General features: G+C 41.5%; 1 protein-coding gene across 1 annotated transcript in view; it reads left to right on the top strand.

Moving 5' to 3' along the window:
* The window catches only part of LOC128506995 (sialoadhesin-like), a 444,701-nt gene that overhangs the window by 420,388 nt on the left and 6,086 nt on the right, over window positions 1-18,227 (top strand). The window contains exons 23-26 of the mRNA XM_053477610.1: window positions 16,549-16,797; window positions 17,213-17,419; window positions 17,562-17,819; window positions 17,906-18,163. Coding sequence (XP_053333585.1) covers window positions 16,549-16,797; window positions 17,213-17,419; window positions 17,562-17,819; window positions 17,906-18,163 — 972 coding nt within the window. The remainder of the gene's footprint in view (window positions 1-16,548; window positions 16,798-17,212; window positions 17,420-17,561; window positions 17,820-17,905; window positions 18,164-18,227) is intronic.

The raw sequence follows: 18,227 nt of genomic DNA, 5'->3' as shown, positions 1-18,227 counted from the left end.
CGCCTTCAGGGATTGGCCCTTGTATGAAATCCCCTGGCTCTTAGCCACAACTGAAAAGCTCTCATGTGCAGAAGGCCCAAAGGTATCACCATGGATGCAGCTGCCATGAGGCCTAAACATTTTTGAAAGTGATAAATAGTCACTTCCTGGTCTAGTCTGATTTCCTTGAGGGCGCTGAGGATGGATTCGACACGAGCGGGAGAGCGCTAGCTGCTGAGACTGGGCCAGGATTAGCCAGTCGTCTATGTAATTGAGAATACGGATGCCCTGGAGTCGCAAGGGAGCCAGGACAGCATCCATACATTTTGTATATGTGCGGGGTGACAGAGCTAGACTGAATGGAAGGACCTGATACTGGTAAGCTTCTCCCCCGAAAGCGAACCTCAGGAACTTCCTGTGTTGTGGCAAAACTTTTATGTGGAAGTATGCGTCCTTTAAATCTATCGTCACGAACCAATCTTCTGGTTGGATTTGCGAGACAATCATATTGATGGTTAACATCTTGAATCTGTACTTTTTGAGATAGCGGTTCAACCCGCGAAGATCCAAAATCAGACGCAGCCCCCCGCCTTTCTTGGGAACCAGAAAGTAGCAACTGTAGTAGCCTGACTCCCTGTCTGGAGGAGGAACCTGTTCTATGGCTCCCTTCTTCAGCAACGGCTGGAGTTCGGAGTTTAGCAGATGCGCTCTCTCCGGTATCACGGAAGTGTAGACCACGCCGTTAAAACGCGGAGGGCGATGAGCAAACTGAATCCTGTAGCCTTTCTCCACAGTCTTTAGCACCCAGGGAGATTTGCCTGGCAGTAGCTTCCACGCTGCCAGTTTCTCCGAAAGGGGTACAAGTTTTAGTGCGCGGGGGGGTGTTAGTGGTTCGGCATCCTGGAATATAGCAGGATAAAACCGAGGCACTAACATATCTCTGGAGGTCGGTGAGGTCCGAAACACCAGAGGCGGCGGAAACTGAACACCGACCCCCTGGGGGTGTCCGGGGGGGCATGCTCTTATAGGAAAGAGCGTTGAGTGCCGTTCCCCGGGGGGGATCACCCCCACAGTCCTGGGCACGTAGGCTTTCAGGACTTAGTCTTTGAAAAGAAGACAGTGCGGCGATCTGATCTTTTGGAGGCAGCCTGTGAGGGGCGACGAGCCGTACCCCAGTCCTTACGGGGGGGTGCCCGGCTGCTGACGCTCTCTTTCTGTGCCTCTCGCCTGGTGAGATTCAGATCTGGTCGAGGCTGGGTGGCCGTGAGCCTCGACTCTTGAGCACGGCGTGGGAGAAATTTCCCAAAAGGCTGTTCATACAGTTTAGCTTCTCAGAACCTAGTGGCGACGGAATTCACAGCGTCGCCAAATAGGCCGGAAGGTGAGACAGGGGCATCAAGGAGCAATCTTCGATCCTTGTCCTTGATGCCTGTCAGGTTTAACCACAGGTGCCTTTCAGCGGTCACCAAGGAGGCCATGGAATGGCCGATTGCACGGGCTATCTGTTTAGTCGCACGCAGGGATAAATCATTAGCCCGGCGTAATTCATTGAATGCGTCATGATTCAGTGTGCCGCTCGTGCTCAAATCTTTCAGCAGATCAGCCTGATACGCCTGCAAAACCGCCATGGTGTGCAAGAAAGCGCCGGCCTGACCTGATGCTTGGAACGCTTTTCCTACCAGGGTAGAAGAAGTTCTACACGGCTTGGAGGGAAGTGTTGGTTTCTTTAATGAGGATGATGTTCCAGGAGAGAGATAGCCTGCAAGCGTCTCTTCTATCTGGGGCATCACCACATAACCTTGTGCTTTTGCATCAACGATGTTCGAATAAAACGAAGTCGATGGTACAAAAATACGGGAAGAAAAAGGATTTCTCCAAGAACGAGATAACTCGTTGTGGAGGTCATCAAAAAATGGGAGAGAGCGGTGTTTTGGCTCCATCTCCTGGCCACCCGACAGAAATCTGTCATCTAATTTAGATTGTTTTGGGTGAGCCTGCTCCTGTGGCCAGTCAATATGCAGTCGTTCGACTGCACGCGTTATAACTTCGAGCAATTCCTCATATTCTCTTTCATCTTTTGAGGAGCGTTCTGAGGAAGCAACTTCCATTTCCACAGAAGCAGGAGAACGAGTCTCTTCAACACACCCGCGAGAAGCACTGGAGTGCGCTCGTGAAGTGGAAGGAGAGACATCGGGATCGGGGGAGAGGGCGAGAGAAAGGAGGGACTCCATCTCTCGCGCCTCGGCCAGATCTGCTTGTGATCCCCATGAGTGCAGCGCGGCTCGTGGTTCCCTAAAGAACGCAAGACGCGCGCGAAGCAGCTTCATGGGGAGAAGATCACAGTGCTCACACTCTCCATTAAGCCCTTTGAGAGAGTGCTTTTCACCCAAACATTCGAAGCAGAATGTGTGCATATCGCCCTCCGAGAGGAAATTTTCACAAGGAGGGGGACATCTAGTTCTAAACTCCGCCATACTATCTGGTGAGTTTTATGAGATTTAATTATGCTTATTTTGTATTTTTGTTATGCTTTGCTGACACACACACGCGCACAATGCGGTGAAGAAAAAGATCTGAGGAATGTTGCCGGCTCACTCCTATTTATAACCTGCAGGTGCATCTAATCAGATGACGTCACCTGACCGAGGTTATATAAGCCAAAATTTGGCGTGTTTGGTACACACATGCTTCACAACCGGCAACATGAAAAGATATTCCCATAGTGTTTTCACGCAGCATCGAGTGTAGCCTTTGAAAGGGAACAAAAATGTATTTAATATTTAAATCAGTGGATGACGAGCTCATATTTCCATGCAGTAGTTACAGTGAATAGAGCTGGGATTAATGAATTCATCATCAGGGGTTTATTTGTAGCTGATAAAATTTTACTTATTGTAATTAATTAATATTTCAGTAAATGTTTAAAAGGCATTCCTAATATTTATAGAATACAGTCTGATTGTTATGTATGAAATAAAAAACCTCTTTAATAATTGGGGGCAGTTGTGGCTCAGTCGGTTAAGGCTGTGGGTTAGTGGGTTACTGATCGAAAGTTCGGGGGTTCGAACCCCAGCATTGGGGCCCTTGTTGAGCACTGTTGAGCCCTTGAGCAAGACCCTTAACCCTTTCTGCTCCAGGGGCGCTGTAAGCTGGCTGACCCTGCGCTCTGACCCCAGTTTTCTAATTGGGATATGCGAAAAAATTCCCTCTGGGATTAATAAAGTTCTAAAAAAAAAAAATCTCCTCACATAGTCATGTATAAAAAAGTCACTTTTGTTATTACTTGTTATAATCTAAGTTTATGTTTTATTTGCATTTAGAAACTTTATAGAAGAATGATGTTCCTTAAAACGGCTTACAGGAATCTGCTTTGTCTGATCTTCCTCCTCATGATCACAGGTGAGTCTTATGTTTATATTCACACACACACACACACACACACACACACTGGAGACAATAAAATGTATTAAACACTAGTATTTGTTGAAATGTTTTATTGCCGTATGTATAAATCTGTAGTTGTATAGCAGTGTGTCACTAACACCTGTTTTGATCTGAACAGTTTATTAAATATCTGATCAGTGGACGACAGTTTACTTTAAATTTCCTGATATTTCTATATTAATATACAGTACAGAGTACAGAGTATCATGTATCACACATGTGCATCTTGTTTTGACGCCGAGCATCACGTGATTGTGGGTAATTGTCTCCCCTGCTGGGTCTTAGTGCTCGTCTCTCACTGGTATAATCATCCTCCATGCGTGTACTGTTTACTATAGCACTGTGACCATGTGTGTGTGTGTAAAACATATTTTATTTTGTATTTGTATGCATGTGTGTACAGCGCATGAGTACTGTTTATTATAACACCTGTGTGTGCGCGCATGTAAAGCAAGTAAAGAAAGATTTATTAGAGGGTAAAGATCCATTTTCTCTCTCTCCGTATCATTGGACACTGTGTCCCTTCACACACGCACCACTCCTCATCTCGACTTCACACAGACACACACACACACACACACACACACACACACACACACACTTTTAATGAAAACAATTAATTAAACAGTTAATTTGTTCTATTTTTACTTTACAGCAGTGTTTACGTTAGTTTGTCACTCATGCGAGTGTTATTAGAGAGATTTCATTTTTATTTTCTCGATAAAAGTGTTTCCGTTAATGTGTGTGTGTGTGTGTATGTGTGTGTGTAACCGCGCATAAACGGAAACACTAATCTGTCAGGATTTATTTTTAAAGTGTAAATTAATTTGTTTTATTTTTACTTTATATTTTGTGTTAATTATTTTATGTGTTTATTTTTTTTAAGCTGTGAAACGAATAATGTGAGTTTTCATTATTTCCTATGAGGAAATTTGCTTTGGTTTCCGAATGTTTTGAAAGACAAACCCGCTATTCAGAACGAATTATGCTTGTAATCCTAGGTTCCCCTGTATATACATAAATATACTCTCTCTTTCTCTCTCTCTCTCTATCTCTCTCTCTCTATATATATATATATATATATTTTTTTTTTTTTTTTTTTTAGAAATGTTGGCCCATATTGATAGGATAGCATCTTGCAGTTGATGGAGATTTGTTGGATGCACATCCAGGGCATGAAGCTCCCCTTCCACCACATCCCAAAGATGCTCTATTGGGTTGAGATCTGGTGACTGTGGGAGCCATTTTAGTACAGTGAACTCATTGTCATGTTCAAGAAACCAATTTGAAATGATTCGAGCTTTGTGACATGATGCATTATCCTGCTGGAAGTAGCCATCAGAGGATGGGTACATGGTGGTCATAAAGGGATGGACATGGTCAGAAACAATGCTCAGCTAGCCCGTGGCATTTAAACGATGCCCAATTGGCACTAAGGGGCCTAAAGTGTGCCAAGAAAACATCCTCCACAACATTACCAGCAGCCTGCACAGTGGTAACAAGGCATGATGGATCCATGTTCTCATTCTGTTTACGCCAAATTCTGACTCTACCAATTGAATGTCTCAACAGAAATCGAGACTCATCAGACCAGGCAACATTTTTCCATTCTTCAACTGTCTAATTTTGGTGAGCTCGTGCAAATTGTAGCCTCTTTTTCAAATAAATTCAATTTAATTCAATTTTATTTGTATAGCGCTTTTAGCAATTTCCATTGCCGCAAAGCAGCTTTACACAATCAAAAGAAATATTTAAGTTTGTATGTAATGTGAATTTGTATGAATCAAAATGGTCAGTTTGTCCCTGGTGAGCAAGCCGAGGGCAACAGTGGCAAGGAAAAACTCCCTGAGATGGTAATAGGAAGAAACCTTGAGAGGAACCAGACTCAACAGGGAACCCATGCTCATTTGGGTGAAACAAAAAGCAGTAAATGATCTGCATTTATACAGTGTGTTAGGTGGCGGGCAGTTCAGCTATAATAGCTGATGTTAATTGATGTTAATATGGAGTCCAGGTAGTTATTGAAGACCAAGGTAGACTTGTAGGAAGTTCCAGTCCTGAACTATCGAACTGTCAAGTCCCCAGAGAAACAGTTGCCAACACCAGTCAAGGCCAGAACCAACTTCTAGGTAGAGAGAATCATCCCCAGACACCAGACGCATCCCAGAGAGACACACGGGGCATCCATGTGACGAGATCTTCAACCAGAAGCGGGGCACCAGGATGGGTCAGACAGGTCCGGAGGGCAGAGGGAGTCTGGATCACTGGCAGCTCGGGAACGACATGTGTAGCTCGACAGAAAGAGAGAGAAAGAGTGAAAGGGGGAGACAGGAGGAGAGAGGAAAGAGCAAGAGGGGGAGAAAGAGAAGAAGAGGAGAGATGGCAGTTAGGTATGGTCACAGTCACATAATGTATAATGTGAATGTATATTAACTGTAGAGTGCAAGCAGAGACTCCGGCAGGACTAACTATGACAGCATAACTAAAAGGGAGAGCCAGAAGGAAACACAAACATGAGGGCTTCCTGAGACCTCACCGTCACCGTCAGCAAACCTGAGTGATCAATGAGAGTGAGGAAGACAGCATCCAAACATACCAGCTCACCATAATACTCTACGCCCATGAGTACCCCAGATCTGCAATACATTTCTTATCCTAGCAATATTTCTGAGGTGAAAGAATGCTAACCTGGTAATATTATCTACATGAGCTTCAAATGAAAGGCTGGAATCAATAATCACACCAAGGTCTTTCACTGTTGCACTTGATGGAAAAGAAAGGCCATCTAAAGTTACGGTGTGATCTAAAAATTTTACTCCTAGCTGTATGCGGTCCTATGACTAGAACTTCTGTCTTATCCGGATTAAGCAGAAGAAAGTTAATTAGCATCAAATTTCTTATGTCCTGCACACATTGCTCAATTTTAGTAAGCTTTTTTTTTTTCATCAGGTTTTGCTAAGATATATAACTGTGTATCGTCCGAACCCTTCGGAACACCAAACTCCACTAGAGAACATGCAGAATAATCACCGTTTAGGTCTACATACTGATGCCGATAGGTCAAATAGGATCTGAGCCAGGAGGGGGCTGTACCCTTAATTCCTACTACATTTTCTAATCTGTGAAGAAGAATAGCGTGATCAATGGTGTCAAAAGCTGCACTGAGGTCGAGTAATACAAGCATAGTTACACAACCCTGATCAGAGGCCAATAGGAGGTCATTTACTACTTTAATGAGTGCTGTCTCTGTGCTATGATGAGGCCTAAATCCTGACTGATACAGTTCATGTATGCCATTTCTATGTAGATATGAGCATAGCTGCTCCGCTACTATCTTTTCCAGAATCTTAGAGATAAAGGGGAGGTTTGATATTGGCCTGTAACTGGACAGCTGACAGGGGTCGAGGTCAGGTTTTTTAATTATTGGTTTAATAACTGCTAATTTAAAAGATTTTGGAACATAACCAATGCTGAGTGAAGAATTAATTATTCTCAACAGGGGTTCTGTTATTGCTGGTACTATCTGTTTAAGAAAATGTGTCGGTACAGGATCTAATATACAGGTTGATGAATTTGCAGAAGAGATGAGTGAAATTAGTTCATTCTCTTCAAGGGGAGTAAAGTATTCTAGGTTCTGATCTGACATGGCTAGATTAACATCTGCATCAATTACATTGTTCGGTTTCAAAACCTCAATTTTATGCCTAATATTTACAATTTTATTATTAAAAAAGTTTATGAAGTCCTCACTATTGCATGATGATGTTGTGGAGATTTCTGCAGTGGTCTTATTTCTGGTTAATTTGGCTACAGCATTAAATAAAAATCTAGGATTATTTTTGTTATTTTCTATAAGAGTGAAGAGATATGTTATTCTAGCTACACTAAGAGCTTTTCTATAGTTCAGGAAGCTCTCCTTCCATGCTATTTGAAATACTAAAAATTTAGTTTGACACCATTTACGTTCTAATTTCCGAGCGGTCTGTGTGATCGTTATACCAGGGAGCAAGTTTCTTATCTCTAATAATTTTTTTTTTTAACTGGAGCTACATTATCTAAGGTATTGCAAAATGTCGACTCTAAATATTCAGTCGCCTGATTGAGTTTCCGTGGGGTCAGATGGTGATCTAATCGAAGTTGGGAACTCTGGGAGATTACTGATAAAACTCTGTTTGGTAGTTGATGTGAATGTACGTTTCATACGGTAGCGCTGCGCTGTGCATACATTTTTACTGTGACACACTTCAATTGAGACAAGATAGTCTGAGATAACTTCAGATAGTGGAATTGTGAATAAATTTCTTATAATTAATCCGAATAATATTATTAAATCTAAAGTGTGACCTGCTTTATGAGTGAGTCCTACTACACACTGATTTACTCCTACCGAGTCCAGTATGGACATAAATGCTGTTCTCAGAGGGTCTTCTGGGTTTTCAAAATGAATATTAAAATCTCCAGCAATTAACACTTTGTCTACAGAAACGACTAGGTTTGAGAGGAAATCTGCAAATTCACTAAGAAATTCAGAGTACGGCCCTGGAGGTCTGTAAATGACAATTAGCGGAATCGACTGAGCTGATTTAATATAGTTATGTTTATGTTTATGTTACTATAAATAATTTTAAATGAATTAAATTTGTGTCCGTGTTTTTGTACAATAGTCAAATTATCATTGTGAATAACTGCAACGCCTCCTCCTCTACCAGTTAACTGAGGCTGGTGTATGTAGCTGTATCCAGGAGAACTAGCTTCATTTAGAGCGACATACTCGTCCTGTTTTATCCAGGTTTCTGTTAAACAGAGTATATCAAACTCCTGATCCGTGATAATTTCATTAACTATAACTGCTTTAGATGCGAGAGATCTAATATTTAACAGTCCTAGCTTCAGATCAGAGGTGCCGGCTGCGCATTCAGTGTGATCTGAGTTTGTGGTCTTTATGTTAATTAAATTACTAAAACAGACTTTCTAAGTCTTTCTAATTTTGTTTTTAGTTTGGGGAACAGACACAGTCTCAATACAGTGAACCCTGGGTGACGACACTATGCAGCTAGCTGACGGTTGGTTTAGCCTGTCTGTCTGCTTCCTGGCCTGGGCTCTGGAATGTCCCCGATTAACTAGGCCTCTTCTGAGACTATGAGCTATACTGCAAGACATGAGAACAGCACCTTCCCGAGTGGGATGGACACCGTCCTGCCCTAACAGGCCAGTTTTGCCCTCAAAGGTCTTCCAATTATCAATGAAGCCCACATTGTTTTCGAAGCACTACCTGGACATCCAGCGGTTCAGCGACCATAACCTGTTGTACGTTATGTCACCACGTCTCATTGGGATGGGACCAGAGCATATTATGTCATCGGACCTCACCTTTGCTAATTTAAACACCTCTGTAAAGTTATTCTTACTAACCTCTGACTGACAAGGGCGTATATCGTTAGCTCCAGCATGTACCACTATCTTGGAGAACCTGTGCTTTCCTAGAGCCCTAAGATTACTTGCTATGTCCGGTGCTCTGGCTCCCAGGATACACTTAACCACTGGCCTAGCTAATTTCACATGTCTCATTATAGAGTCTCCTATAACCAGAGCTCTTTTAGTTTTCTCAGTGGGTGCATCACTGAGAAGAGCAAACCTGTTGGACAAGTAAAGCGCAGAAGAGGTGTGCTCCGGTGGGCTAGCCTTAGCGTTAGCTTTGGCTGAACAAGTATGCCGCCGAGTCGTCACCCACTTGCCCTGCTGTGAGGGCTCTAATGCCGGAGTCGGGGGCTGGTTATCTCCGCCTGCGGCACCCAGACTGTCTGCTACGAGAATAACACTGCTCTCACACTCTCTAACCCTCTCTAAAGTTTGGATGCGCTCCTCTAACGCTGATATCTTCTCTGTCAGAGTGTTCACTAACACACACCTATTACAATTACCACTAACGACGAAGGAAGAATGTCTAAACATCCTGCACTCCACACACTGAACGAGCTAAATATTAAACATGATATCGTACCTGAGTCGGAGTTTAGTTGTTTGGAGCTGAATTCCATTTGTTGTTTTTAGACGAAGAAACAGTATAGTAAACAGTACAGAAAAAGTATAGTATGAAAATGGAAAAACTAGTTGCTATTAATATTATTATTGTATGAATGAAAAAGTTATGTAACTTAAACGCTAATACAAACGCGAAACTTTCACGGCAACGATACAAAAACAGGAAGCTACGTCACCAACAGGAAGTCTTTTTCCTATTTGTAGTGGAGATGAGTGGTACCCGGTGGGGTCTTCTGCTGTTGTAGCCCATTCGCCTCAAGGTTGTGCGTGTTGTGGCTTTACAAATGCTTTGCTGCATACTTCGGTTGTAATGAGTGGTTATTTCAGTCCAAGTTGCTCTTCTATCAGCTTGAATCATTCGGCCCATTCTCCTCTGACCTCTAGCATCAACAAGGCATTTTCACCCACAGAACTGCCGCATACTGGATCTTTTTCTCTTTTCACACCATTCTTTGTAAACCCTGGAAATGGTTGTGTGTGAAAATCCCAGTAACTGAGCAGATTGTGAAATACTCAGACCGGCCCGCCTGGCACCAACAACCATGCCATGCTCAAAATTGCTTAAATCACCTTTCTTTCCTATTCTGACATTCAGTTTGGAGTTCAGGAGATTGTCTTGACCAGGACCACACCCCTAAATGCATTGAAGCAACTGCCATGTTATGGGTTGATTAATTAAATTAAATTAAATTAAATTACATTTTATTTATATAGTGCTTTTAACAATGGTCATTGTCTCAAAGCAGCTTCACAAACATTTAAAAAAAAAAAAAAAAAGAAAATATTTGGAAGTGTTTATGTGTGAGAATATTGTGTCAAGATAATAATTAGATGAATGAATGACGAATGAAATGTCTCTGATGAGCGAACCAAGGGTGACGGCGACGGTGGCAAGGAAAAACTCCCTGAGATGGCAATAGGAATCAGGGAACCCATCCTCATCTGGGTGATAACAGATAGAAATAACATCATGTGTGTTGCGCAAGTGAAAGTTCAATATAACAGAAGTTGTGTAGATTAACATGACACAGGGAGTCAGTAAGTGCAGAGGGCAGATGGGGTCTGGGTCACTGAAAGCACAGGAGCAGCATGCGAAGCTCCAACCATCATACAGCAGAATCCAGATGGAGCTGGTCCTTCTCTGGATGCCTCAGAAACCTCGCAGGGTTGGCCTTTGTCTACTGAAGCTGGCACAATCTCCAGATGCCTCGGGATGGGTAGAAAAATACATAAAAGATAGAGAGAATTAGCGTAGTTGCCATTCAGGATCGATGTACTGGAGTATGGGGTTATGGGATGAGTTACGCGTATGCCAGATTAAAGAGATGCGTCTTGAGTCTACTTTTGCATTGGGAAACCGTGTCTGCTTCCCGAACACTGTTTGGAAGGCTATTCCAAAGTTTTGGAGCTAAATATGAAAATGCCCTACCCCCTTTTGTAGATTTTAAAATTCTGGGAATTACCAGAAGTCCGGAGTTTTGTGAACTTACGGAGCGTGGTGGATTGTAGCGTTTCAGAAGACTGGTTAGGTATGTGGGTGCTAAACCATTTAAAGCCATGTATGTAAGTAGTACTATTTTGTAATTAATTCTAAACTGAACAGGTAGCCAGTGCAGGGATGATAATATTGGGGTTATATGATCATATTTTCTGGACCTAGTGAGAACCCTGGCGGCTGCATTTTGGACTAACTGTAGCTTGTTTATTGAGGATGCAGAACAACCACCTAGTAATGCATTACAATAGTCCAGTCTGGAGGTCATGAATGCATGAACTAGCTTTTCTGCATCAGATACGGATAGGATGCTCCTAAGTTTGGCAATATTTCTAAGATGGAAAAAGGCTGTTTTTGTGATATTGGAAATATGATTTTTAAAGGACTGTCTAGGTTACTGTCTAATATTTTCAAAGATTTTCAAAGGACTGTCTAAGTTACTGTCTAATATTACGCCCAGGTCTTTTACTGTTGAGCTGCTAGTAACAGTACATCCTTCTAAACGCAGGCTGAATTGTGAAAGCTGTTGTGTGCTGGTTTTTGGGCCGATGAGTAATTTCTCTGTCTTGTCTGAGTTTAGTAAAAGAAAGTTATTGGTCATCCAATCTTTTATGTCCTGGACACACTCGGTTAATCTAGACAACTTGGGTATTTCGTCTGGTTTTGTTGAGATATATAATTGGGTCTCATCAGCATAACAACGGAAACTAATCCCATGCCTTCAAGGGAAGCATGTATATTGAGAACAGCAGAGGTCCTAAAACTGACCCTTGTGGGACCCCATATTTTACTAGCATTACATCAGACAGCACTCCATTTAGATCTACAAAATGGTATTAATCAGACAGGTATGATCTAAACCATTTTAATGCCGGGCCCCTGAATACCTATATGATTTTGTAGGCGATCTATGAAAATATTATGATCTATGGTGTCGAATGCAGCACTAAGATCAAGTAAGACTAGTATTGAGATGCAGCCTTGGTCTGAAGCTAAAAACAAGTCGTTCGCAATCTTAACTAGTGCAGTTTCTGTACTATGATGGGGCCTGAAACCTGACTGAAATTCTTCTAGGATGTTGTTTTCCTGCAAGAATGTGCATATTTGAGCTGATACTACTTTTTCTAATATTTTTTATATGAACGGAAGGTTTGAAATCGGTCTGTAATTTGTTATTTTATTCGCGTTCAAATAGATTTTTTAAGAAGCGGCTTAATAACTGCCAACTTCAAAGGTTTAGGGACGTGACCTGGACATAATGAAGAATTAATAATGTTTAGAAGTGGCTCTCCAACCGTAAGCATCACTTCTTTTAAAAATCTGGTTAGTATTGGGTCTAACAGGCACATTGTTGATTTAGCTGAGGTGATAAGTTTATACAGCTCTTCCTGTCTGTATAAATACCTGTAAAGCACTGAAAATCTAAATGTGAAGCTATAGGCTGAACTGGATCGTGAGATAGTATTAGAGGTTGAACCTCCGTTATTTTCTTCCTGATACTATTGATTTTTTCATTAAAGAAGTCCATAAAGTCTTCACTTCTAAACTGTGATGGGATACTCTCTGCGGGCATCTTGGGTTTTGTTAGGCAGCCTGTCTATAGCTGCACATACTGTCTTTATACGCAATTCGAAAAACTTCTAATTTAGTTTTCCTCCATTTTCACTCGAGGTTACGGGTTGCTCTCTTTAGGGCGCGAGTATGACTGTTGTACCACGGTGCAAGTGTTTTATCTCTGACTTTTTTTAATCTGATGGGAGCAACAGTGTCTAATGTACTGGTAAAAAATGGATCCGGCAGATTACTTGTGAATCTGTCTTTAGTAGTGGGATTCATATTTCTAACAAATTAATGACGTGGGGACAGCTAATCTGTTCTATCGGTAGAGTATATATCAGGAGGTGATGATCTGTGAAATCATCACTTTGAGGTAAGATCTCTATATTAGAGACATCTATAACATGGGATATAATTAAATCTAGTGTATGATTAAAGTGGTGAGTTGCTCCATTTATATTTTGTTTAACCCCAAAGGAATTTAGTAAATCCATAAATGCGAGTGCTTAAGCATCGTTAGCATCATCTACATGAATGTTAAAGTCTCCTACTATCAACACTTTGTTGTTAACCAAAAGGTTTGATAGCAGATGTTTAAATTCTTTAAGAAAATCGACATATGACCCTGTGGCCAGAGTAAAATATAGCGCGGGTTTATTATGTATTTTACTGAGTGCAACATTAATGATGAGCACTTCAAATGAGTTAAACCTGGGCCTTATTTTCTCAGTAACAGTGAGTACATCATTGTAGATAATGGCGACACCACCACCGCGACCAGTTAGACGGGGCTCATGCTTATAGAAATATCCTGACGGAGTAGACTCATTCAGACCAATATATTCATTTGGTTTAAGCCAGGTTTCGGTGAGGCAGAGTGCGTCAAGGCAATAATCCGAGATCATTTCATTAACAATAAGTGCTTTAGGCGCAAGGGATCTAATGTTGAGAAGTCCAAACTTTAGAGGTAGATTTTGATTACTTATTTGGCCTTTTTCTGGTTTTATGGTTATCAAATTGTTTCGGGCAAATTTAACAAATTTATTCTTTTTTCTCACTATTCGGGGAACAGACACAATTTCTATAGGACAAGCTATGTGTGTGCGTCTATTAGTATGGTAAGTTGTATTGTGGCTAATATCTAAAGAATCTAAGGTATGACTTACCAGTCAGATGGTTTGTAATGTCCTGGAGATGTTGTCTGAAAGGACTGCTGCTCCAGCTCTGCTAGGGTGCAGGCCATCGGTGTGGTAGAGCCTAGGACACTCCCAGAAAACTTCCAGTTATCAACAAAGGGTAATCTCTGTTGTTGACACCAAGATTTTAACCATTCATTAAAAGCAAATAATCAACTGAACCTCTCGATTCCTCGCTGAAATGTTGGAAGCGGTCCAGATACGACGATCTTTGTCGTGGGTGATGTGCTGCGGACCTTCTCAACCAGGCTCCTGAAGTCCTTCTTTAGGATCTCCGTCTGCCTCAGCCTGATGTCGTTCGTACCAGCATGAAGAACCACAGCTCGAATGTTCTTCCTCAGGGCCGCAGGCACCTGTGAAGCAACATCAAGAACACGTGCACCAGGTAAACAGCGTGTGTACGCCTTACCTTTAGCCGTGGTAGCACGCACGTGCCGGACGATGGAATCTCCGATGACCAGCGCATCGTGTGCCATCTCACGGAGAGGAGTGAAGCGGTTTCGGGTTGAGATTTCGAAGACGGGTGGTGGCGGTGGAGGAGAGGTCCTTGTCCGGGGCTTGGCGCACATCTTCCGCTGTTGCAGTATCCAGGCTTTATGGTATCCCAGCGCCGGGGTGAAAGAAACCTGGGCGGGCTGGACCTGGGCAGAGAAACACGCAGGGTAGAGGTTGTGGGAGAATTCTCACGCCGAGAATTTACCTGGGACAGGTGAGCGTCGGTCCGCGACGATTCCAGCGTGGCTTTCCGCTGCTGTAGCCGGGCCAGCTTCACCTGTAGGTCGCGGATCAGCTTTTCTACGGCCTCCAGCTCCAAATCCACCAAGTGCAGCTCCAATGTATTCTCACCTGCACACAGAGGCAGAGACACAACCGACATGGTGTCTAAAAATGGAAATAACCGGTGTGAAAAAGCGTAAACAAACTTGTTACAGCCGGGCTAACGGGCTAGCGATGCTAATGGAAAGCCGGCTAGAAGCGGTGTGCTGCAAAACAATTAAAACCTAACGATATAACACGCGTTTCGAGTGAATATATTATAAGATAAAATACTTATCAGTTATATGTTCACTCTTCGTAAGGGGACTAAAAGTTGAAAAATTGGTCTGTCTGGCGGAACTCGGAAAAAAGCAGCATCAATCTTAATTCATAAAGGTGACTTTGACTCTTTTTCAACCTGTGGCTGTCATGAAATTAGATAATTGCATTAATGAGAAATTGAACAGGTGTTCCTAATAATCCTTTAGGTGAGTGTATGTGTGTGTGTGTTTATAGACAAATGTGCTTATTTGCATATTTTGAACCCAGAGTTCCAGAAGAGAGAAGAGAAGCTGTTAGCCTAACTCAATGTTTTATGGGGCTTAGGACAATGACCTCTAATAACCTCTTTCATGTATCATGTTTCAGGAGCTTTTGGGAATGAATGGAGTGTGACATACAGCCAGAACAATCTCTGTGCTTTAAAAAGATCTACAGTGTTTATGAACGGCTCGTACACACACCCAACACGTCTTACAGTGACAGAGACATTTTGGCTAATAAACCCATTTGAAGGTAAAGACACTGGTCTGTTTGATGAACCAGGTTACTCAGGCAGAGTGGAGTATTTAGGAGATGAAGAGAAACACTTCTCCCTCAGACTGAGTGATGTGAAGAAATCAGATCAAAATGAATACTACTTCAGAATCAGAACGAATGAAGAAAAATGGTTTGGTAAACCTGGAGTTATTCTCATTGTTACAGGTATTTTTTTTTAATGTATCACTCAGGTCTCTTTAGATAATAACCATCTCTTTTAGATGAAGTAGGGTCATAAGAGCTTAATAAAGATTTCTAAGACATTTTTGTTTTAATGAAACACCTAAACTATTATTTACTAACATTACAAACAAAGACATTAATTAGCCCTTGGACCTTGGAATGTTCTCGTTGGATCTTACAGCATGAACGTAAAATACAATTTACGGTTTGGCTATATTAAATGTCAATTTCTGTATGTGAAAGTGCTGAAACAAACAAAGCTAAAACTAAACTCTTAAGAGCTCATGTCAGCCAGAGATGACGAGTATCTTCACAAAATTATTATGATCATGCTAGGAATGCGCAGATGAGCTGGCTGCAAATGCAGGCATTTTTAGTAAATAAGCATTCAATGCACAAACAAATGAAAATGCTTAAATCTAACAATACTGGGTTTTAGTAAAAGCTTTGTGCAGTTTGACTGGAATATGTCAATATCGCAATTTTTGCAGTTTCAGTATGTGTTTATATATAGTATACACAGTGTGTGTGTGTGTGTGTGTGTGTGTGTGTGTGTGTGTGTGTGTGTGTGTTTGTGTGTGTGTGTGTGTGTGTGTATATATATACAGTATATACTGTGTGTGTGTGTGTGTGTGGATGATGTATTAAACAATGCTCCATTAAATGTTCAAAGCTTGGGGTATTAATCTAACACTACTTTAACTTCTCCACAACTTTATTCTGTCTGGTGTTCCTTGGGATTTATGATTCTGTTTGTTCACTGTTCTCCAACAAACCCCTGAGGGCTTCACAGAACAGCTGTATTCATACTATGATTAAATTACACATATGTATACAATAGACAGGTATAATTACACACAGGTATATTTACTAATTAGATGACTTCTGAAGGCAGTTGGTTCCACTTGATAGTTAGGGTTATCAGAATGAAGTGGAATGAATACTGGTGCACACCACATTTTTTTTTTTAATAATAAAAAAAAATGGAAAACCATTTATGATTTTCCATTCACTTGACAATTATGTACATTTAAATTATTTAATAAAGCAGATGTAATGTGTCTCTCTGTGTTTAAGATCTTCAGGTGATTGCTCCTGCAGAAGTGACAGAGGGACAATCAGCCGTTCTGACCTGTAAAACCACCTGCAGTCTGACTGATCCAACATTCATCTGGTACAAAACCAGCCGTGATTTAACCACAAACACCATCAAGAGCAATAAAGTCCACCTGCAGTCGGTCAGCAGTGAGGATGCAGGCAGTTATAGCTGTGCTGTAAGAGGATATGAACATCTCCCCTCTCCTGCTCACACACTTAGAGTCAGATGTGAGATCTATTTACCTTCTTTTTATATATTGTAGAGGAATAAATGTTAAATTGCAGGTGTAATTAAAGAAGGTAAAAACAACATTAACTATAAACTTGAACTACATTAATTGTGATTGGCATGTCAGGAGATGATATTCCTTTATTAAATAATCATAAGATAATGAAAAAAATAATAAAAAAATGAAGACACAGGTAACTTTATGCATTAAGGCATAACAAATCTATTCAGAATCACATGTAACAGGAGTCGTCCCAGAATTATTACTGTATAAACATATTCTCAAAATAGGAAATTTTAATGGCAAAGAATTGTGTTTTATAAAATAGATGAATAAATAAATAAATAAAAATATTGACAAACAGTCTTATGGCTATGAATTTCCTTCCTCAAACTTATCATGGAACCTTTTAGATTCTCCAAAAAAGGTCTCAGTGTCCATCAGTCCCTCTGGTGAGATAGTGGAGGACAGTTCAGTGACTCTGACCTGCAGCAGTGATGCTAACCCACCTGTGGAGATCTACACCTGGTTTAAAGAGATGATATCAGTAGGAAAAGGAAGGACCTACACCATCTCTAAGATCAGCTCTGAGGACAGTGGAGAGTACAAGTGCAAGTGCAGTAATGAAGTCGGACATCAGGTGTCCAGCAGTGTAACTCTGAATGTTCTGTGTAAGTTAATGATGAAGCTCTCAAAGCCAATAACATGAAAGCACGCTATGAAATAAATTTCTTCATAGTGTAACAGTCCTGTCCTCTTTAGATCACCCAAAAAATGTCTTAGTGTCCATCAGTCCCTCTGGTGAGATAGTGGAGGGCAGTTCAGTGACTCTGACTTGCAGCAGTGATGCCAACCCACCTGTGGAGATCTACACCTGGTTTAAGGATATGACATCAGTAGAAAAAGGAAGGACCTACACCATCTCCAACATCAGCTCTGAGGACAGTGGAGAGTACAAGTGCAAGTGCAGTAATGAAGTTGGACATCAGGAGTCCAGCAGTGTAACTCTGAATGTTCTTTGTAAGTTAGTGATGAAGCTCACAAATTCAATAACAGATAAATGTTTAAAGACTTTCTTTATAGTGTAACATTCCTGTCCTCTTTAGATCGCCCAAAGAATGTCTCTGTGTCTATCAGTCCCTCTGGTGAGATAGTGGAGTCAAGTTCAGTAACTCTGACCTGCAGCAGTGATGCTAACCCACCTGTGGGTACCTACACCTGGTTTAGGGGGAGAAAATCAATAGGAAAAGGAAAGACCTACACCATCTCCAACATCAGCTCTAAGGACAGTGGAGAGTACAAGTGCAAGTGCAGTAACGAAGTCGGACATCAGGACTCCAGCAGTGTAACTCTGAATGTTCTGTGTAAGTTAATGATGAAGCTCTCAAAGCCAATAACAGAAAAGCATGCTATGAAATAAATTTCTTC

The sequence above is a fragment of the Clarias gariepinus genome, chromosome 18 (assembly GCF_024256425.1).
Source record: "Clarias gariepinus isolate MV-2021 ecotype Netherlands chromosome 18, CGAR_prim_01v2, whole genome shotgun sequence".
Taxonomy (NCBI): Eukaryota; Metazoa; Chordata; class Actinopteri; order Siluriformes; family Clariidae; genus Clarias; species Clarias gariepinus.
The sequence above is the reverse complement of the archived record's forward strand: the minus strand, read 5'-3'. Positions and strand labels throughout refer to the sequence as shown.